This window comes from Oryzias latipes, chromosome 19, assembly GCF_002234675.1.
Source record: "Oryzias latipes chromosome 19, ASM223467v1".
NCBI classification, from domain to species: domain Eukaryota; kingdom Metazoa; phylum Chordata; class Actinopteri; order Beloniformes; family Adrianichthyidae; genus Oryzias; species Oryzias latipes.
The window spans coordinates 15,052,556-15,075,478 of NC_019877.2; the positions used below are offsets into that span (position 1 = coordinate 15,052,556).

The following is a 22,923-nucleotide window of genomic DNA, read 5'->3' on the forward strand; positions in this document are numbered from 1 at the left end:
CCGGACCATAACTGAAGTGGCTGATATCAAGAAGTCCTACCAATGGCTAGAAAGGGCTGGCCTACAGGACAGTACTGAAGCGCTCATCCTGGCAGCTCAGGAACAAGCCCTGAGCACCAGAGCCATAGAGGCTCAGATCTACCACACCAGACAAGACCCAAGGTGTAGGCTGTGCAAAGAGGCCCCTGAAACAATCCAGCACATAACTGCAGGATGTAAGATGCTGGCAGGGAAAGCATACATGGAGCGCCACAATCAAGTGGCTGGAATAATATACAGGAACATGTGTGCAGAATATGAACTGGAAACCCCAAGGTCAAAATGGGAAACACCTCCGAAGGTGGTAGAGAATGAGAGGGCAAAGATCCTGTGGGACTTCCAGATCCAGACTGATAGGATGGTAATGGCAAACCAACCAGACATTGTAGTGGTGGATAAAGAACAGAGGAAAGCCGTTGTGGTGGATGTGGCAGTGCCAAGCGATGGAAACATCAGGAAGAAGGAACATGAGAAACTGGAGAAATACCAGGGACTCAGAGAAGAACTGGAGAAAGCCTGGAAAGTGAAGGTGACAGTGGTGCCTGTGGTAATTGGAGCACTCGGGGCAGTAACCCCCAAGCTGGAGGAGTGGCTACAACAGATACCTGGAAAGACCTCAGACCTCTCAGTCCAGAAAAGCGCAGTGCTAGGAACAGCTAAGATACTGCGCAGGACCCTCAAGCTCCCAGGCCTCTGGTAGAGGACCCGAGCTTGGAGGAGAAACCACCCGCGGAGGGTGAGAGGGGCGTTTATTTATATATATATATATATATATATACACACATAATTTTTTGCAAGTGAATCTACAGGTCTTAAACTACTAAATATACACTAAAAACTCTATATAGTTTATTTTTAACCCAACTCTGTGGTTAAAAAGGCACTAACTTTTTTTTCTACCCAGGAAAAAAAAACATGAACTGCGGTAAAATGAAACCACTATTATCAAATAAAATTGTATTGCTCCAAAAAGTGACCCAACAATAGGTCCCAACATAAATTGGGTTTAAGAAATAACCAAAGTGTTTTAGGAGTGCAGTTGAACCATTTTGATTCGCTGAGTAAAGATGAAGATGGCATTTTGTCAAACTTCCATTTTAGCTCTAAGATGCTCGGAAGCTGCACACAATGTAAAATGATGCATTTTACAGTAGTACCTCTGTTTTTTAATTCAATCGTCATCTATTTAGTGGTTTTCTTATAAAAGACCCAAATGTTTTTCTTTTTTATGCAAAATATGTGGCCTAAAGTCTGATTTATAAATATATTTTAAATCTGGCAGAGTACTGACATCAAACATTTAAAAGCTAAAAGAAAAACAGTTTGTGGACTGAAACATTAATTCTAATTCTAACCAGCTACATTCTTTAAGGCCTGACTGAACTGACTGCTGTGCATCCATGGGAACCAGCTTCTCCTGTGGCTCCTGGATCTGTTCCAAAATGCTGACTTTTCTCAGGAGGCTTCTCAGTCGCTCCACAAAGGACTGAGACGTTTCCCTCTCAGTCTGCAAAAGAAGCAGAGGAAGAACGAGAAATGGATCACAAACACTGACTCATCCTGTGCTTCCATGGTTGGGTTTCAGCTCTCTGATGATTCTTGCTTTTGGAAATCTTTACATTCCTCTACCTTTCAACTTTCAATAAAATGATCCTCCTCTCTGCATTCTGGACATTCTGCTCCTCAGAGGGAGCCAGGACGAGCAGGTAGAGCCTCACTGGTGAGCAAAGTTCAGACAGAACTATGTGGAGGAGAGTCATTCAGGCTGTTGGTGTTATGGGTCAGATTTCTGGAACAATCCATAAAAAGGGATCTGTGGTCGTCTGCATTCTGATGCTTAAAGGAGGTTAAGATGTGACTTCCTGCTGATTCACAGCAAGCTGATGTTGATTGGACTTGTACGGATGTGTCTGTCATGAAGTTGATGAAATGATTCACTGTTGGCAACCACGTGAAATAATTTCTGTTTTTTATTTGTCATATACACCGAAGTCACTTTTTTTAGAGTGTTGGCTCTGCACATTTCCTTTTATTTCTAAATCTGAAGCATGTGTGACTCATGAGCATGTGATTCAACACATCCTGACTGATGCCAGTTTTTAGCAAAATAAAAAAGTAAGAAATTATATCAAATAGTTAAGACTAGGTGCCTCTTTATATTCTTTATGAAAAGAATCCTGCTTTACATTGAACCGTGTGTCCTCTTTGGAAATGTTTGTGTTCGCTTCTTCCCACTCCTTTTCAAGCAATAAATCAAACTCTACTTGACTTTATTTATTTATTATTTGTATCCCCTATAGGGATACAATGTATTACTACCAAAATCTCTGGTTATAATTATGAGTAATTACGCTTCTTACATTTTTGTCAGTTTTTTTTCTTCTTTTTTTTAATTCAATGCAATTGTTTTATTTCTGAAAGGATTTACCCTATATTTGTTTAATTGTATTTGTTGTACGGTCAACAATTGATGCTTGCCATAAACCAATCAATTAAATCAAATCAAAATCAAGTTTTATTCTTCCTCTAGGAAAATTGTCAAATGCTGATATTAGTTATAAAAGCTTGAAAATGCACATTTTTTTTCTTTTTGTGTTAAACTCTGTTACAAAATCCTACAGTTAGGTCATATTTCTTGTAATTGCTTCATACAATCGAAAGAAAAAAACAAAATAATTTTGTGTGGATTTTTGTGCTCCTTTGTGAAGAAAAAACAATAAATCATAATTAAAAGATCATTTGGAAACTAATTACCGTAGTCTGCGACAGACTAGCAAACTGTCCAGAGTGTGACCCGCCTTTGCCCAAGAGTAGCTAGGATAAGCTCCAGCAACCCTGTGACCCTGAAAAGGATTAGGCGGGTTTGGAAAATCGATCTAGACATTCATCTTCTTTGTATTCATTGTGTGGAAATGGAGTTTCTCTGAGCATTTAGATGTTTTGGCAAGAAGGTGCTCATGAAGCCCGATTCGACTAACTTTAGACAACATGGGGCCAGCCTAAGTCTGCAGCCAGCAGCAGGGGAGGATCTGGTAAACATCACCAGTGCAGTTGAGCAGCATAAACGTCCTGGACAGATTTCAGGACTAATCTGCCTAAACTGAAGGCAGCGGTTCTGTTTCAAACTGAGGCGTTCCTATAGGCTGCAGATGAATCTCCTGTCTCGTCACGCTGGAGGCTGTCTGCTGTAAGTTCAAAGTCAGATATCCATCCTGGCTAATGGACTGTGATTTGAGCCAGGGTAAGTGGAGCAGCATGTAATGCAATAAAAGGGGCCATGCTGCTGTTTTCTTCTGCCTTAAATGTGTCTTTTCAACAGAAAAAAAATCAGTCACAACTACTTCATATCTATAGATGTGGTATCCCTTCTAAAGACGAAGATGAAAAGTCAGATGTAACGTTCTTCAGTGGCACTTCCCCAAGAGCTTGGCTTCAACCCGGATTTAACAAACGGAACTACTCGCGCCCACCAATTGTCAGGCTTTTCCAAACATTGACATATAAGGGGTGGGAATAAGGAGTGCCTGCACAGCTAGTTTTAGCAAGATTCCCTCTCTTGGTACAATCAAGCTCCACGGCATGTACAATCAGGCCATATCTTTAAAACACTCTGATGCGAGGATGTGAAAACAAGGTTAGGTGAGGTTAAGAGGCTCGCAAAGTCAGATCTCTAAACATGTCTGTGTTTAAGCGTAGGAGTGTGCGCTTTCTTCTCACAAGAGTGTGAGAACCACAGGCTGCACCATGCAGAAAACTCAGCTGCTAAAAACGGAAAGTGGATGTTGACAGAAGCTGGCCACCTTCTAAAGTCCTTCACCAGATTGAAGGGTAGAGGGGGCATGACTCATAAGATCATGCAACAGAAACTCACATGTGATACAAAACTGCTTAGATGAAGCCAAAAATGCATTCCTTGATAAAGTGAAGCCCAGGGAGGTGGTCAAGACTTACAGTGGAGGAAATGAGTGTTTGATCTCTTTGGGCTTTTGTAGGTTTGCCCACTTGAAAAGAAATTAACAGTCTGTCCTCCTAATGGTATAGGTTCATTTGAACAGTGAGAGATAGAATTCACAATAAAAAAAAATCAAGAAATCCACTTTAACCCTTGTGCTATCTTAGATGACCCCACCCTTCCATTGACGTGTTCTCCCTACCATGACTAAAGTGGATAAAGGTGGAAAGATTTCATGTAATCCATGGACACCAGTGAAGATCACAAATCATTAAAAAAAAAAGGTTCAGAGCACTGTCTAGTGGGTCTAGATGACCCAAATCCCAACGTTAAAGTGCCTAGGATAGCACAAGGGTTTTAAAATTTATATACATTGATTTGCATTTTTTTAGGGAAATACGTATTTGATTTCCTAGTAACCATAAGAGTTCTGGTTCACTAAAACTCCTAATCAACATGCCGTCTGAACTGAAGAGACCTGTTTGAATGACCTGCAGAAAAGACACCTATCCATGTAATCATCCCATCGGTCAGACTCCAAACTCCCCAACACTGGAACGACTAAAGAGCTTTCAGTGGTTTTAAGGGATAAGACTGTAGACTGGAACAAAAACCGGAATGAACTGTTGGTGCCGTTGTGCCATGGAACTGGATCTGGGGCTCCAAACAAGATCACTCCTTCCATTATTATATAACCAGTGAGAAAAAGAACAAAACACAGCAGGAGTTAGTTGATGATCTCAAAACAGCTGGGACCACAGTCACCAAGAAAACCATTGGTAATACTTTATGCCGCAATGATACCCCTGCTTAAAAAGGCACATGTGCAGAGAGTGACTGGTAGAAGGTGCTGTGGTCAGATGAAAACAACTGAGCATCAACTCAACCTGTCGTGTTTGTAGGAAGAGACAAGACCCCAAGACCATCCCCACTGTCAAGCATGGAGAAGGGAACATTTAGCTTTTTTATTTATTTATCGGGGGAGGGGGGCTCTGCACAGGGCTACTTCATTATGTTGATGGAATGATGGGCGGAGCCATGTACCATCATACCCCGAGTGAGAACCAACCCCCATCCTGCAGGATGCTTAATATTGTGCATGGATGGGTCTTCCAACAGAATAATAATCAAAAAAAATACAGTCAAGGCACCCAAAGAATGGCTGAAGAGACATATCAAGGTCATGGAGTGGCCTAGCCAGTCTTCAGACCTTAATCCTATAGAAAATATGTAGAGATATAAAGCTCAGAATTGCAAAGCAACAACCACCAAATCGGAATGATTTAGAAGTCATTTGCAAAGAAGAGTGGAGCAAAATTCCTCCTGATTGATATGTTCAGAAACCTGTTCATCAACTGCAAAAATAATCTGACCTCTGTTCTTACTAATAAAGGTTTTACCAAGAAGTTATCAATCTTTCCGGCAAGTGGGATCAAATACGTATTTCCCTTAATTAAATGCAAACACATTTAAATACATTTTGATTTTCTTTGTAGTTTTCTATCTCTCACTGTTCAAATGAACCTTCCATTAAGATGACAGACTGTGAATTTCTTTTTTGAAGTGGGCAAAATTTCAAAAACAGTGAGGGTTAAGATACTTATTTCCTCCACTGTACTTCACTCATTTTCACATTCCATTCATTGCTTTTTTCATGCTGCTCTTCTTTTGCTTCCTGGATTTTTGCCAAGTACTGCTTTTACACGTGCATCACACCAATCAGTCATTGCTGATAAGACAACAAAAACTGAAAGATGTTTAGTATAGTGGGGGGATATTTCCCACTGAAATGCAAACAGTATAGTTTTATAAAGGATGTTGTTGTTGTTTGTATAATTAGAATTGTTGTTTACACACATACACACACACACACACATACACACAAACATAGGTAAATATGTCCTCATATTTATAAAAATATTTTTCTATTCTACCCCAAAAAAAATCATATCTGCTCATAGTTACCTGGGCAACAAAGTAAATAATCAGGGATGTAACTTTGTGCGCTTTATCTTGGTAACCAAGACAACCCACGCGCCATTACGCATGGCGCGTCTATATTGGGAACTCTGGCTGTCAAACGGAGTCACTCCATGACGCAGCACACGGGGCGTTGTTCTTCCATAATGAGACGCTTTATAACACAACGTCAGTGCTGGCATCAATCTAATAAGAACGAGCTTTTAGGACGGAGGACTACTGCAGGTCCACTCTTTTGGGAAATCTTCTTTTCTGCTTTGTGTGAGCTCGAACTCGCTCTGTTGTTGGAATAGTCGCGATTTGCTTGAAGTAAGTGGACTTTGCTCTGGGTTAAAGTTGCTTTTCTCCCTCTCACTCTGACTAAGTCCAGGCGGAAACGCGCTCTCTATGCTTGGACCGCAGCTTTTCTGAGGATCAGAGCTTAATAAGTTAAACTAATTTTAGGTTTCAGTACTTTTTGTGCCACATTTTTTTGAAAAAAAACAACTGCCGTGGTTGTATTTTGTCAGCTGAAGTGGGAATCAAATAATTGTCTAAAAAAAACAAACAAAGCGCTTCCTTTGCGCGTGGATTCGTTTATTTTAGAAGAATCTTCTCTTGTGTCGTAAAAATATATTGGTTTTATGTCTCCATATTAATGTATTTTCTCTAAATCAGCAATGCTTTTTTTTATTCTTAAAAAAAAAAAGTTTTCCTTTATTTTGCTGCTGTGACACACCCATGCCCCACAATCTCTTGTCCAGATACGGGCGCGAGCGCATGCATCCAGTTAAATACCAAACTGTCTCCTCTCTTCTTAGACTGGCCGTGAAGATGCTGATCTTACTACTGGGAATCATCCTGCTGCACATTGCTGCACTGGTTCTGCTCTTTGTGTCAACAATTGTCAGTGTAAGTGGAAAAATAAAGGATCATCAAATGTTTGCAGAATTATCAATGTAAAGAACTTGTTTGCTAGTTCATCGTCACATATTATGAAGTGCACCAATCATTTAGCATAAAATGAGCCAAATAGTAACTTATTATTTCTCCTACTTTTTTTTTACACCAGGCATGGACAACAGGGAAAGGGAGCACCTCAGACCTCTGGGTCAACTGTACCACTTCATGTGTGCCAGCATCAGCTGGAGGTCAGACACGTCCTAATATTTTACTACCAAGACCAAAATGTTGTGCATTTACATCACTTTTACTTGTTGCTTCAACACATATTTGGATATTAGCAATTTGGAAACCCTTTTGATAACACTGTTACCTTGTTGGGTGTGTCTCAACTCCTTTGGGACTCTGGTGCCATCTAGGGCAGAGAATTTGGAAGTGATATGCAAGCACTGTAAAAATAGTCGTGCTTGCGATACCCATAATAAGGTCCCGTGTTTGGGAGTCCGTAGTGACAAGCAAGACGGAGCTGTGAATGATCTGGGTGGGGCTGAGGTGGGGTATTTAAAGTTATGGATCTCCGTGTATGCGTGTGTAAAAGTGCTTGAATGTAAGGGAGGCCCCTTGGACCATCTTGGTGCAGAACCTGACATGCTGGTGGCGGGTAACGCCCAGTGTCACAGCACAGTACTCAGTGTTGGTTTGCAGCAGCTGCAGTGTCAAGAGATTTATGTGCAAACGAGAACGACAGATAATAGATCCAACGAGGTGAAAAGATTACAGTTTAAAAAAAAAAAAAACTTCCATCGTAAGATAATCCTTAAAAATTGACGGTGCGGGCAGCCATGCAGATGATAAATGTGTCTCTGGCGGCAGCGCGGTGATGTCATTAGTCTAGAATGAGCCACGCTGTGGTAGTGTGTGTTTTATCATAGCAGCAGTGTCTACAGTAACAACTCTGCCAGGTAGTTTGTTTGCTTTCATTGGCGCTGTGACGCAGAATGTTTATTTAGGAAAGCGTGTGAGTTGTTTCAGGGGGGAAGATAGCAGTCTGCCTGCATGCAGGGCTTTGTAAGCCTTTCTGAAGCGCTGCTGAGCCATCAACTTCTTTCTGAGGACAATCAAAATCATCAGAAATGTGTTCAACTAAAGGGAGTTCCTGCAAGTTTAGTCTTTCGTAGTTGCAGTGGTTACAGAAACTTAAGAGGACACCACAGTGACGCCACAGTTGTCATTTTCTGAGTCAGTTCTAATCACATCCGTGCAGCCCGGAGAAATTACTTCACTGAATTTACCCGTGCTAAACTTAGCCTTTGAGATGGAATGTTATGTTCCTCTACACAGGCCTGCAGACTAACAGAATGAGACCAAAACCACAACGGGCTAATTTTAGCCGCACAGTCCTCTGAATGTACAATTTGTCTATTGTGTTTCTTCAACTACAATACTATTTGGGAATGAGCCATCTTCTCGTATCCGCGATAATGTGAACCCAGAGGGGCAATTCATGCCAGGAAATGCCTTATGTCATTGTTTCCAACAAGAAAAGGAAGGAAGACAAGATTGGTGTTTATCAAGAAATGCAGTGTCGGACTCTAGCTGTCCTGCACAGCGCTTATAGAGTTATGCATAACATCTTTTAAAAACATTCAATTCTAACTCCTGCCTTGGCTTTGCTGTGGTCTCAGTGCATCACATTCTGGTAGAAAGTGTTTCTTAAAAAAGAATCATAGGGGCATCAGTTGCATGTTGTGCCAAGAAAGACAAAAGGACGATGAGCAAAACGGGCACCCAAAGAGCAAAGAGCCATGTTTTTTACTGAGTTGTTCACTTGTTCTCAGATAAGTCACTAGAGGTGTAAATATTCATTTTAACAATAATTCGATTCTTATCAAAATTTGTGGTTGACAACATGATTCGTAGTCGATATTGGTACATTTTGAATGATCCGATTTGATCCAGTTCACTGACCTGAAAAATGGATCCAGGACATCTTGAGCCAAAAATTCAACCAGTTTGACTCAGAGATAAATACCTGGGTACCGAACAGTCCAGGTGAAGTTTTCCAGATTCCTGGTATTCATGGCAAGATAATCAAGTGTGGTCACATGTCTTTGCAAAATTCAATATGTTTCCACACATTGAACTGTAATGATGGATCTATCATTTTTTGCTGTCACGACATGTATGTGCTGCTGTGATGTCACTTGGTTGTTTTTATGTTATAGCAAAATAAACTTACCGTACTAAATCCAAATGGTAATTTTCAATTTTGATATAATCACTTTATTTAATCTTGAAACAATTTTAAAATGGAATACTTCGATTTGGTATAATTCGATCAGCAACTTGCCTCAGATGAATCGATCCGGCTGGATCATATTCAAATTGATTAAAGTTGATTAATCCCTAAAAATTACCACATGGCTGAAGCTTGTGAGGGGATTATGTAACAAGTCAAGGAAGTCAAATGGGTCAGTCACCTTGTGACACCTTTTTAGCCCAGTAGGAATGAGCGTGACAATAGGAACAGGAAGCAAGCAGCATATGGACGCATAGTGAGAGGAAAATCATGAGCTAGAAAGTCAGGGACAGGAAATGAGGAAATATGACTCATCCTGACTCAGAAACCATAGTTTTCCTGGCATGGTATCTCAGAATAGACATAAGTATGGAGTCAAACATGATATACAGCACAGATACAGCAGATGGTGTTCCTTGTCAATAAACCAGTCTAATGGGTTAATAGCTTCTAGCTATGAAGGCCTTTAAGTATCAATCGATGAGGCACTTGGAATCATAGGTCCCACTGTAAGGGGTGTGCAGAGCTTTTAGAAAGAAGATACCTGAGCTTCATTGTTGTTGATCCATTACTCTTTCCCTGAGGTAAACATGGCCATGGCTTGATGGTTGCCTTTTTGTTTAGGAGGATGCCCAAACTCAGTGGAAGAGTGTTGCTGAAAGCATGGTCAGCCGTTGATGTTCCTTTAGTTCCCTCTAATGCCTGCATGTGCTCATATACATCGTCCTGCATTTATAATAGCCAGACCAATAAAGACCATGACGGACTTTCTCCCTAACCCATCTGTCTCCTTCCTTTTCTCCTGCAGAGTGGATTCAGGCGGTCCAGGCTCTCATGATCCTCTCCATCATCTTCAGCTGTTTGGCTCTCTTCCTCTTCTTCTGTCAGCTCTTCACCTTGCAGAAGGGTGGACGTTTCTTCCTCACTGGAGCCTTCCAGATCCTCGCGAGTGAGTCAATTTTTTTTATTTCCTTTTCGTTCAAATCCACAAGCACAAAGATAAACCACTGGAACTCTATGGTTCTCATTTCAAGTGAAGGTTATTACTTCTTAACCAGAAGAAAGTTTATGAAAGTAGAACTCTAGAAGAAAGGAGTAATCAGGCACGTTTGCCTTCACGTCATGGCCTGATTGCTAACCTTGAACTTGTGCCTATAAGAGAGACAAAAGTCAGATATAAGTCTATCAGTCAGTCAGGCTTTATTAACTGTGTTCACAGTAACTATAAAACTTCTTTGTGACACGGTACACTGTAGCTACATGTTATCTGTGTTAGCCTATTCACAATACCTGTAACTCCCAATCTTTTTTGCAACAGACTGATACCACTAACGCAAATGTTACTGTAACTGTGCTGACTCCATACCTTTTTAGTGACACATAATAAAAAAAAAAAACAATAGTCCAACACGCTACACTTTAGCAGAGTCAGCATATTTACAATAATACCCAACCTAGTTTGCAAATCATAAAAAATAAGTCTGGTACTGCTTAAGCACATGTTACTCCGACTATGCTAACTCCCAACATTGTAAGCAGCATGTAAAAAAAAAAAACACAGTACGACACCGCTACATGTCAGCCACGTTAGCTATTTTACAAAAATACCCCACATTGATTGCAACTCGTAAAAAAACAGCTTGATAGTTTGACGGAGCGCCATGTTAAAAATCGCTACGACGTCACAACCAGAATGAATCCAAACACAAGGTGCTCTGGATTATAAGACTCACTGTCATTTTTTAAAAAACCTTAAGTGTGCCTTATGGTGTGGAAAACACATTACTTTGAGCATTTGTTATTATGAGTATTTGTCTGATGTATAGTAACAAGTCTTGTTATAGACCTGTTATCACCTGTGTGGGGATGTCACAAAACTTAAGCAACAGATTTGGAGTGCTGCATGTTTAGCAATTTCACTACGTCCTTAACCAACCAAAGTCTTCCAAACCAAGCTGACCCAATTTTCAAGCTGGTGAATGACTTGGTACTGTGAACAGGAGATTAGATCAATGACAGTAGCCAACGATATTAGACTATAAGGGTTCATCCAGTCTGGGTCGGTGCAGTTTTTTCTTATGAGTGGATGAAGGTAGCAGCTGAGAAATGATCAAAAAGTCAAAAACCCAGAAATGCAGGGGACGGGGCCTAGTGCTAGAATTAAAAAAAATAAATAAAATAACAAGTAACATTACAAAACAAGGAACAAATTATGCAACTAAAAGAGTGACAAAGCAGATGATCTGACAACGCTGAACTGAATACCAGACGCTCAGGATTGTTGACTTAACTGAAGACAACTATATTTATAAATGAAACCCTACAAGACAGTGACAAGGAAACCACAGAATCTGAAACAGGACATAACTGAGATCAAACCAAAGTTAAGGGGATAGTCCTCACAAAAAAAGTAAATAAATAACCCAAAAAAATGAACTTGGAATAACCCAGACATATTTTTTTTGCAAAATATTGGCAGTGCATTGAAGAAAGATGCATTTTCTGATTTTGTACCAGTGTATGTGACTTCAAGTTTAGTCTGTCGTGGTTTAAAAATTGAGTTAAAGCCTGAATAAAAGCTGTGGAAATGTTTCTAAAAGAAAATTCAAATGTTAAAAGATGAAAACTTAACTGTCATCATCTCAATCATAGACAGTCTGAGAATAAATGCCCCCATTGCTTTGACCAAACTAAATTAAGTTTGGGGTGCATTAACGCCCTTATGCCAGACAACGGCTGAACTGTCTGTTTTCTCCATTGTGTTTTTTCCTGGCAGCCCTTTTCCAAAATGTCAGGTTTTCTCTGAACAGCATGCCAGCATTTTGCCTGGCTCTTATGTGCCCACTCAGCCAAACAGGAATGACACTGGGAGCACAGTCAGCTATGCAAGTTAAAATGCCAGGACGGCTGTTAGTGCAGGGGAGGCCGGGCTGAAGCTGGTAAGGCCAGACTGGATTCCAGCATTAGGAGTGACGTAATCCGGAGCGACAGAATCTAGAAGAGACCCGAGGATGGTTCAGGGCAGGACACGAGACAGGAAGCTCAATAATGTTTTGGAAAAAAATGATCTGATGACTGAAGTGCTGACAGCAGGCATTGTTCTGCGCCTCCTTTATCCTCCCCGCAGGTTTGTTTGTGATGAGCGGAGCCATTATCTACACAGTGATGAGTCCACAGTGGGTGCCGGAGACAGACACCTTCGGTTACTCGTACATCCTGGCTTGGGTGGCCTTCCCCCTGGTGCTCATCAGCGGACTCATCTATGTCATCTTAAGGAAGCGAGAATGAGCTCCATCCCGGTAACCTTAACTGCAACCCCCACCCCCCACCCCCAAAAAGTCAAAAGGCGAAGGACCAGCAGCCTGGGAGTAATCATGCAACATCAAAATAATGTTTCATTTCAAAGATGTATATAGTATCTGTGGTTTAAAACGTATTTATAACACTTTTTACATATATGTACATAGTTTTTGTGTTGCTCTGTCAGTGAATACTACAGGCTTTGTTTGAGCTGCTTAAGTGCCTGAGTCTTTCTTTGTAATAATGAAATCATTTACGCTGTTTTGTTGTGAAGTTTTTGCCTTTTGATTTGTTATTGCCAAAGTATAGCAAAAGAGATGAAACTAGTAAAATAACTTGAGTGCATGTATAGATTTAGAGGGGTGAAGCAGACTTCTTTTGATAGACTTGCTTTACAAATAGAGTGGTAACATCCATGGATTTAGTGCAGCCATTAAATTTAGATTTGGTTCCTTTTTTTATTTGTGAATTTGGAAGTTTTAATACATTTTATTTACAGGATTTTTCTATTTTTTTTTTTTTTTTGTTTTGTTTTCAACAAAAGATGGTGCTATGTATTAATCATTCCTATTACTGGTAGAAATCATTTTTCGGTAGGTTACTTTATTCGAACAGCTTGAAGTTATTTAAATTGGACAGAGGAACACTTGTACGTACAGTGCCTGACTGCTTCTTGAGAGGATGCAGCATAGTTCACCTTTGATTTTTCCTGTTTTTTTTTAATAAATATTATTCTTAATGAGCTACTGTAAATCAAAAATAATCAACCTTTATAAGTTATTGGAATGTCAGTATTAATCCAAAGACAGTTGGACAGCAAAGTGTAAACCATTTTTCTGTTAAGATTTTAAAAAATCCTAAAGAGGTTTTGAGAAAATACACACTTTTGGCATCATAGCCAAATGAAAGACAGTATTGCGTCAAACTAAGCCATATAAAAAATGATCAGAACATATTTAGCATTAACACTACATGTGATGGAAGAAAGGTTTGCAGTGATGATAAAAATGTTTCACATACTTGAAGTTTGCAGTCTTTGTCCACTGATAACTAAATGTTGTTTTTTTCTCTGAAGCTACGTTCACAACCCCCCTTGGCAATGCGCATTCAAGCGACCACTTAAAATGAAAAGTCTATGTGAATGTGCGTTTTGGGCTTCTGCGTTCATGTGTCGCCGCACAGGTTTCCACGACTGTTTCCGGGCTCTACATACAAAACGAGTGGCCATTAAACGCGCCTTGAAAATTCAACCAGGTCGATTTATGACCAATAAGGGACTGGATTTTGTGAGTGAGATATGAATGGCAACCCTTTTAATTTGCAGAAGTGGAGAAATGGTGGAGAAATGAATAATTGCGGTTTGTGCCCAGCTGAAATTATACAAAACCAAGTATTTCATATATAGAATAGAGCTGTGCAAGAAAAAACCTGGAGCAAGATTCACATGAATTACCACCATACTTCCAACTGTATATGTGGCCGACAAAAAGAAGGAAAAGACCCTCCCTGCTAGGAACACCATATGTTAAAAGCGTGTTCAAGTATGCTCCACATGCCCGGTGTGAACGTAGCATAACACTAGAAATTCTGTCATTATCAATAGGTCTTTGTGAGAATCAAGTGTAAAGCAAATATATTTAACTGTATTTAACCTAACACAAGGAAATTGATTCATGATAACACTTGATGCTAAAATTTGCAGAATGTGGACCTCATTTTTGAGATGTTATGCAATCCTGAATCTCTGTAAAGGCACCACACAGGAATAGAAAACCTCAGTATATGAAGCCAAAGTATTTGTAAATTTCTAAAATGACAGTAAAAGCCACACTCCAATGCTGAAATGTAACCATGCAGATTTCGACCCCCAAATTCCACCTCATAGCGTGTGTTGGTGGATCGAATTAGTGGTCTTGTGCAAATGGTTGCGAGGGCTGTGTGTGGCTGGTGTCACCCTCTCTGGGGTAGAGGCTCGATGCTCCATGCCAGCTATTCCAGACATGCAGCTCCTGTTTCAGAGTTGAGCGTGCCTCTCATGACATCAGATGTTACAGGACTTGTTGGAACACAAGAAGTGAGTCCTCCACTTGACATCCTGTGTAAAAATCCTGCAGGAAAGAGCAGCTCTGTGGTTTTAAGTGTCTCTGTCTGCAGCCGCACTGGCAGGGCTGCTGGGGTTTGCAGCTCACAGTCGGGTCCAGTTGGAAGAGGATATCTCTGATGACAGCTGCCCTTCTTTCTGTTCATTACAAAGCTTTCAATTGTCAACACTGTTTACACTTAAACTACAACCTGCCTTTCTTGTTACCAAAGCTACTTTGAATTAAATCATTAAAGGATGTTTCTTACCACCAACAGTGAGCTTTTTTTTTGTGTCTTTCAGCAGAATTTTGAGTAATGCTTTAGAAAACAGCCTGGATTTTACCCTATAGTTACTGCACACTATCCATCCATCCATCCATCTTCCTCCGCTTATCCGGGACCGGGTCGCGGGGGCAGCAGACTGAGCAGAGATGCCCAGACTTCCCTCACCCCAGCCACTTCCTCCAGCTCCTCTGGGGGGACCCCGAGACGTTCCCAGGCCAGCCGAGAGACGTAGTCTCTCCAGCGTGTCCTGGGTCTTCCCCGGGGCCTCCGCCCAGTGGGACATGCCCGGAACACCTCTCTAGGGAGGCGTCCAGGAGGCATCCGAACTAGATGCCTGAGCCACCTCAACTGGCTCCTTTCGATGTGGAGGAGAAGCGGTTCTACTCCGAGCTCTCCGCGGACTGCACACTATATCATTATTAATACATTAAGATCTACCAAATTTTTTTACTACCAAGTGTTCAGCTTTGAAATCCCACTCTTGTGAAAGTCTTCTAACCCTTGTGCTATCTTAGACACTCTACCATCGGGAGTTGGGTCATTTAGACCCACTAGACAGTGCGCTGAACCTTTTTTCTTCAATGATTTGTGATCTTCACTGGTGTCCATGGATTACATGAAATCTTTCCACCTTTATCCACCTTTGTCATGGTAGGAATAACATGTCACTGTAAGGGTGGGGTCATCTAAGATAGCACAAGTGTTAATTATGATTGTGAATTTTTTAGCTAAAATAAAAAAATAAGGTGTTTTCTAGGACATAGTTACTTAGAAAATCGCCTTTGAATTGTGGGCAGGACTGTTGGTACAACCTCTTCCCCTTGCAGTCACCCATAACTGAGAGCTCTCCGTTTACATGTTCTCCTGTTGCCTACAGCCCCTCACACCCTCAACCCAAAATTACCCCAGTAAAAAAAGTGGCCAGCAGTTTTGAAGCTATCCAGCAGAAGAGTTTTGAACCAGATGCCATCTCAGATGAGGAAGACGAACATGGATCTATTTGTATACAGGTGGATGCACCAGAATGTAGTGGAGCAGGGAGCTGGTGCCAAATCCAGGATATTTCCTAGATCACAAATACTTTCTTTTTCCAACAGCATTTTTTCATCTGCTCCTGATTCACAGGGATTTGAATAAAGTAACATTAAGAAATGCAATTTTAAGTATTAATTTATTTATATATGTCTTCCGTCATCATAAAAAAAGAACATGTTGAAAAAAAAATTTCACCACGGTGGGTCTTTAAAATCCAACCTACAAACCATTAGTTAGCAAATAGTTAAACTGTAATTATCATTTTTTTATCGCTGCCTTAGAACACATCCTCTTACTTTAGTTACCCTTCAGTTGGATATTGGTTACAGTGGTGGGTATGACTTATTTTCCCTAACAAGCCATGTGAACCAAAACTCCACGTTTGCAGTTTATTGCCTTCATTACAGTAATATGTGCATTATGTGGACTAAAATTAAAATGTAAAGGTGATGCTGTGAAGGACAGAACACCTGATTCTGAAAACTATCCACAACACTGCCTACTAAACTTTATCATCCAATGGAAACATAAAAGATTTTTCTACTTTAATCATTTAAAAAAAGCTGAAAATAGTGAAACCGTAAGTTCTCGGTGGAATAAGAAGCCAACAGTCATCTAAAAGGCTGCACCTTATGATATGATATGATATGATATGATAACTACATGCACTGTTATTCTTTGGGTTGTTATTCTCTTTTCACAAAATTCCAACAACAACATTTATACATTTATGTATTTCATAATTCTATCTTCTGAACTCGGCTGTTCCCCCTGGGGTCACGGAACAGCTGGAGCCTAACCAGCTACTATTGGGGAAAGGTGGGTTACCCCCTGAACAGGTTGCTAGTCCATCGCAGGGCCATACCATGTCATAACTTCCAAAAATTATGACTTGTTGAATATGCAACTTGTTTCACATTTTTCCGTTGTCTGTAATAGGGATCTGTTTGTTGTCATGCTAAAATCCCATTGTTCTGTTTTTTTCTCCACTCTTCAGTAGAAAACAACAAAAACTTCAAATGATCGGGGGGTTTATTTCTGATTATGAAAGAGAATTTCAGAAGATAAGCCAGACATCTGACGGCCTCCCACCTCCTGCCGCCACATATTTTCCCCGGGTGAAAGAAGGACAGTGCATTCTAATTTGCATGTTTGAAGGCATGAGTGCTGTCTGAGTCATTGGTGAGGAACTCCCTTTCCCAAAGAAGTTTTTTCATTACCTTGTGTGATCCTGCCACCTATTGGACTGCTCACAGCAGCAGCAGCAGCATTTCTATGCAAAAGCAGCTAAGCAAACACTGCCTCTGTGTGGTTCAGCACCACCACTGCAGCTCCTCTGTGAGTCTCAACACCTCCCTTGGGTGTAGCAGATCATATTTTTCCTTACTGACCAGTGTTAAACCTCATTAACTCTGTATACGATCATTAAGCCTTTTAGAGAACTCAGCTTGTTTGTGGGAATATCTCAGTCATTAGCGTGCATGCATGCAGTAGAGGCGGGTGATGGCTGCTCATCACTCAGTCTGATGAAGGCTCCTCCTCCTACATAGCCATTACGAATGCCCTCATAACAATATGCATATTTTGGGCAGAAAACAATTCTCTTCATTTTGATAAATGATCACTGAATTAAAAATATATAAAAAGTAAAAAATTAGATCACATTAGCTGTGTTTGGGTTGGCAGACAACCTACTAACAAATAAAACAGTAAAATGAAATATTCTTAAAAAATAAGGTTTGGAAAAATAAAAGAAGTTCCCACAAAATTTAACTAACAATGTTGTTTTGTACATTTCTGAAAAAAGTAGAAAAAATTATTTCCCTAAAAATGTTTCTTTTTTTTTAGTAATTCCTGCTAAAATAATTTCAAACAAACTTCTGACATGCTCACATGAAGAAAGAATAACATAAAATAAAAAATAAATAAATCAAATAATAATCATTAGAAAAAACTTATCATATGTGGGAATTGTACTTTAAGATTTATAAAAGAATAAAAAGCGTAATTATTTTCTAAATAAATTTAAAAACCCTTATAAAAAAAACTGTTTAAGAGTTCTTTTGGTAGAAACGTGTGAAATATGGAATAGAAATGAGGTATTCTAACACAACCACCACAACTAAGATGTCGGATGATGTAAGATCCAATAAGAGGTGGAGGGCAGGTTATGGACTAGTAAAATAGTTTAGGGTATAGATGTAGATTTAGAAAAGGAAAGTGGTGCAAAAAAATGAAACAATGGAGACCCCTGGTGGGTCAACAAAGTTTAATCATGTTTAGATAGAAGAACTGTTCAGAATTTTAAAAACAGTTGTTTATTAGTCAGAGATCATAGCAGATTTATCACTTCATAACCGGTTTGTCTTCAGGCAAAAACAAAAAACAATGTGCTGTATCTGTTCACAAGGTTAATTTTTTTAGTGAAAGTCCAAAAAAGACTTTGAAAAAACACAAGGCAATTGTTTGCATCAGAGGCTAACTAATATTCTTTATTAAACTGGTTCTTTGTAGGCGTCTGGAGGTTCTGGCATCATTGTTCCGCCTTCACGGGGTCAAGGACGAGCTTTTGAAATAATCACTTTCCCCATTAATATCCTAAATTCTCCTTGTAGTCTAATCAGACCCAGTGTCACTATCACATCCTACACCCACACCTTTACCCCGGCTGATTTTTCCACTCTGAGGGAACTGGGAGATAATATTTTCTCATTTCTGGAACACAATAGAAGGATTCAAACAGAAGGCCAACCTTAATCTATCACAGCTCCTTCAAGGGTGCAGGGAGGCCACGGTGACAAGCACAAAATCGCAAAGCCAGTGAGGAGGAGGGCAACAGACGCAATTAAGGCTCATGAAATGCAAATGTCGCTTTATGTGTGGGGGGGGTGGGGTCGGGGAGGAGGGGCTTGGAGGTGGCCGTTCTACCATCTGCTTGCCATCATCAATAGTGTAAGAACCTCAGAGTTTTTATAGTGTTTGAGGAAAAGAGGAAGATGCTGTGGAAACCATGGAAACGGGGGACAGAGGACATCATTCCTGGTGCTCTTTTGCATGGAAGACAGTCAGCTGCATGTTTACTCCCAGTCTCACTGTCACCCTTGAGCAATGTTTGTGACACTGTCACAGTTTACCCTGTGATCACTGGGAGCGTGACCATCCCTCCGAGTCCAGACTCAGACCTTAAGACTCCCCCTGAAGGTTCCCCGGAGGGGTCAAAGTGAAAGCCATGGTTTTTTTCCTCCTTTCATCAACACCATTTGCAAAAAAAGGTGACTGTATTGAGGCGTTGGTCTCCGCACTTTCTAAAGCTCACCAAGTCAGGAGTGAGTGGAGGTCATCACCACATATGGATGACCCCTGACCTTGTGCATGTCCATCATGCTCACGGCATAAAGCCGAGATTGGCAGCTGATGGAGTCTGGAACTAAATCAACTGCGGTTTCTGCCATACATCAACATCATTTACGCCAACATGCACTCGCACCAAGGACCTAATCATTTTATAAGCAACAATGGCAGAAGCATTGTGAGGCACCGTGACACGCAGAGGAGCTTTTTGCTGAGTTGAGAACTGTGGCATTGGAATGAGCATGCTCAGATGATGACTTTAACTCCAACAAATTTAGCAGGTAAAGAAGATCACACACAAAAACCCCTCAAACATCTATTCAGAAGGCAAAATCTGACCTCAAAAGACAAACAAAAAAGGTGAGCTTAGCTTTAAATATCTTTTTTTATGTAATTGAAAAATGTTAATTAAAATTGACTCATGCTTCACCAACATGATGGTATATGGAACAGGGTAAGAGCATGACGGCAATGCATTTTCATTTCAATTTTTTATTTTTGAGACGGGCTTGACGGGAACATTTCAACATCATGGAGACCAAATCCTGAAGAGTGATGATGCTAATGAGGAAGAGGCAATTAGACACTCGTGTCAAAACAGTAGGATGAAGCCATCATGACTGAAGATCACTGGAAGTCCTGCAGAAACGGACAAAAATGGTGTATTTGTTTGATGAAGCTGGTATTACTTTGATGCAGCACAATCAGATCAACCCTGACAACGCCACAATCACACGTCGGTCATAAAAATTTACTACGATCATCTTTTGATCTATTATAAAAGTGTTATATAAAACATAACATTATTGCTGCAACGAAGGAGCAATATTGGAGGCATCCCGTCGTACAGTTTGGAGTCAGATCCCAGCTCAGACGAGGAATCAAAGACGTACATTTTTTTGCCTGCTCCTGATTCTTTTATGCATGTCATCCGTGGTCAAAAAAATGCCACAAGAACATGTTAAAAAAGCCAAAAAGATGATTTTAATTCACCTGGGAAACATCTGGGCTGAGAACAAATAGCTAATATGAATAATTCTAGGGGAACTAAAACTATTCTGAAAAAAGACAAGGATTTAAAGCAGAAACTTTCTGCGTTCAGCAAACCACTATAATGTTGCTATGAGATAAATGTACTCCATTTTGTAAAGTAATCCATTTGGATAAAAATATGTCCTCTACTGTGTTAGAAATCAGCCTTAAACATCTTTTTATTTTGAATTCTTTGCGTAATTTATTTTTAATAAAATATTTTAATGTTTAAGAAACGTGATCAGAAAAAGACTTTGAGATGGTTCATGAGAACTGAGACTCAAGCTTAAAGGGTAAATTCTGGTTAAGTTAATAAGTTAGTTTCTTGAGGTTTTGCAAGTCCTGAATTCACTCCACCTGAGACAGGATGACTAGCAGTACAAAGATGACTGCAGTCAACTCTCCATAGTGTCTGCCATGGCCCTTCAGGAGAGAGCAGTCTTGGCTTACGGCAAGGAGACTTTCAATCCATTCGTTCTCCTGAGAATCTCCACATTCTCAAAACGGAGAGGATGACGGAAGATATGGCAGGAAATGGAAGCATGAGCAGAGAACATGCTAATCAGCATTATGTAAGCAGAATGCTGAAAAAAATACACTTAGAAATGAACTAAAGTGATAAACAATGCATTTTTTTAAATAATTACAATGATGTAACATCTAAAAAAAACTATTTTAACATCACAAGATAAAGGTATTATCCAGTTCTTACCCTGAACCTTCTTTTTATTAAAAACAATCAGTTTAAATGAATTTATTCTTCATCATTTTTTTAAACATCAAGTTAAATTAAGTTGAGGTTGATGCAAATAAAACACTTTCAGTAAAAATTGGTCGCACACATGTGAAAAGTGTTTGAAATAAACAAGTGGAAAAAAAGTCATGCTTACAAGGGGCAGGTAAGACCCTTACCATACTAAATCAGGTTCAGTCAACCAGATTCTGTCTCTGACCTGGTTTGAGGACAGGTGGTAGCTGTTGGAACCCAGATTATGCAGGCAAGGTGATAGGACTTAAAACCCTTGAGAGCCTATGACCCAGGGTCTTAACCCTTGTGCTATCCTAGGCAATTTATCATTGGGAGTTGGGTCATCTAGACCCACTAGTGCGCTGAATCCTTTTTTCTTCAATGATTTGTGATCTTCACTGGTGTCCATGGATTACATGAAATCTTTCCACCTTTATCCACCTTTGTCATGGTAGAGAGAACACGTCAATGTAAAGGTGGGGTCATCTAAGATAGCACAAGGGCTAAACACGCATTTCACCCACTGGACAAGCAGGGAGGGGCTTCTTCTTTTTCTTTTGCTACTGTTTACTTGCACATGTGCGCCACCTATAGTTAGAAGACGCTTAGTGCGAAATGATGAAGTGAGCAAATCTCACTAATCTTACTCCAGGCTTTTTCTTTTACAGCTCTATTCTGATATATGAATGACTTGGTGTCATAAAATTCCATCCGGGCACAAACCACAATTCATTTCTCCTTCATCGTCAATTTTCAAATAGTAGGCATTTCCTTGAATTGAAAAAGGATGCATTCCACAAGTCAATACCAAATCTGAGTCTCAAATTTGACCTTGTTTAACTAGGAACATTCAATGGCCGTGTGTTTTGTGCGTATAGGTCCACAACGATCGTATAAACTTGCATAGCTATTAGTGAACACGTAAGTAAACGCAAAAGCCCAAAATACACATTTATATGTTTTAACATATATTTTCATTGTAAGTGACAGCTTGACCGCAAGTTGTCAAAAGCGTTGTGAATGCAGCTTTACTGTTACCATCACACTACTTCACATCAAATGCTAACTTTTTCTTAACATTTCACGTAGGTTTTACTCTTTTAGGCTTGCATAAAAATGACGAGCAATTCTCTCTGTATTGGTCAAATAGATTTTACACTTTCAGTGAATCACACCAAGGTTCACTTGCAAGCAAGTTAAGGTCCATATTATTCATGTAATCTAGAGTTCCTATGAGTTTAGATCAACTTTCACACCAAAAGCAACTAAATTTTTGTGAAAAAAGACCCCACCTTGGTGTCAATGGGCTTTGAGTAGTACGATAAAAATTTTAAGACACTTTTAGAAAGCCTGGAGAACAATTGTTTTAGACCATGCTTTTTTTTTAAAGAAAGGCTTTCTACTTGGAAGCAAAATAGTTTAGAAGTTGAAGAGTGAATCTGAACTGTCAAAAAACACTGGCAGTATAATGCAAGTTTATATTGAAGTTAAAAAAAAAACTAGTAACCCCTCTCTAGAGTTTTTTTTTTATGTATTTTTATGTGGTAAATCAAGTCCCATAGATACACATACAGTAAAAATCTATTTTGTTTGGGTTAACCGTTTCACAAAATCTGTGCTGTTTGTCATTTATAAGGAGAAAATGACGAGAAGACTGTGTATCTTTCTTCAAAGATATGTGTTTGATAGAAGTCAAAATGGCTATGAAAAAAACTGCTGGTTTGTGGAAGCCCCCCTGCAGGCCAGTTTAAAAGCTGCTCGCCATTAGTTTCTAGAAACTCTGTTGCACTTGCAGTTTGCAGCTGTAAATCATATGCACCCCCACATAAAAGAGCAGTCTGGACAATGTTCACACTGCCACCAGTCTCACAGGCCTCATCAAGCCCCTTGCTGTTCTGGGACCATCAGGACATCCCCTTTTCAAAACACACACAACCC

General features: G+C 39.9%; 1 protein-coding gene across 1 annotated transcript; it reads left to right on the top strand.

The window, feature by feature from the left end:
* Positions 1-6,105: 6,105 nt before the first annotated feature.
* pmp22 (peripheral myelin protein 22) lies at positions 6,106-14,809 on the top strand. Its single transcript, XM_023949466.1, has 5 exons — positions 6,106-6,280; positions 6,772-6,862; positions 7,023-7,101; positions 9,961-10,101; positions 12,280-14,809. The coding sequence occupies exons 2-5, from the start codon at positions 6,785-6,787 to the stop codon at positions 12,438-12,440; spliced, it is 459 nt and encodes a 152-aa protein (XP_023805234.1). The 5' UTR covers positions 6,106-6,280; positions 6,772-6,784; the 3' UTR covers positions 12,441-14,809.
* Positions 14,810-22,923: the final 8,114 nt, after the last annotated feature.

Excerpts from the sequence above, each read along its gene's own strand:
- pmp22 (XM_023949466.1), top strand. The coding sequence starts at position 6,785 with ATGCTGATCTTACTACTGGGAATCATCCTGCTGCACATTGCTGCACTG. Across the intron at positions 6,863-7,022 it reads TTGTGTCAACAATTGTCAGT|GCATGGACAACAGGGAAAGG; the intron begins GTAAGTGGAAAA and ends TTTTTACACCAG. Across the intron at positions 7,102-9,960 it reads TGTGCCAGCATCAGCTGGAG|AGTGGATTCAGGCGGTCCAG; the intron begins GTCAGACACGTC and ends TTTCTCCTGCAG.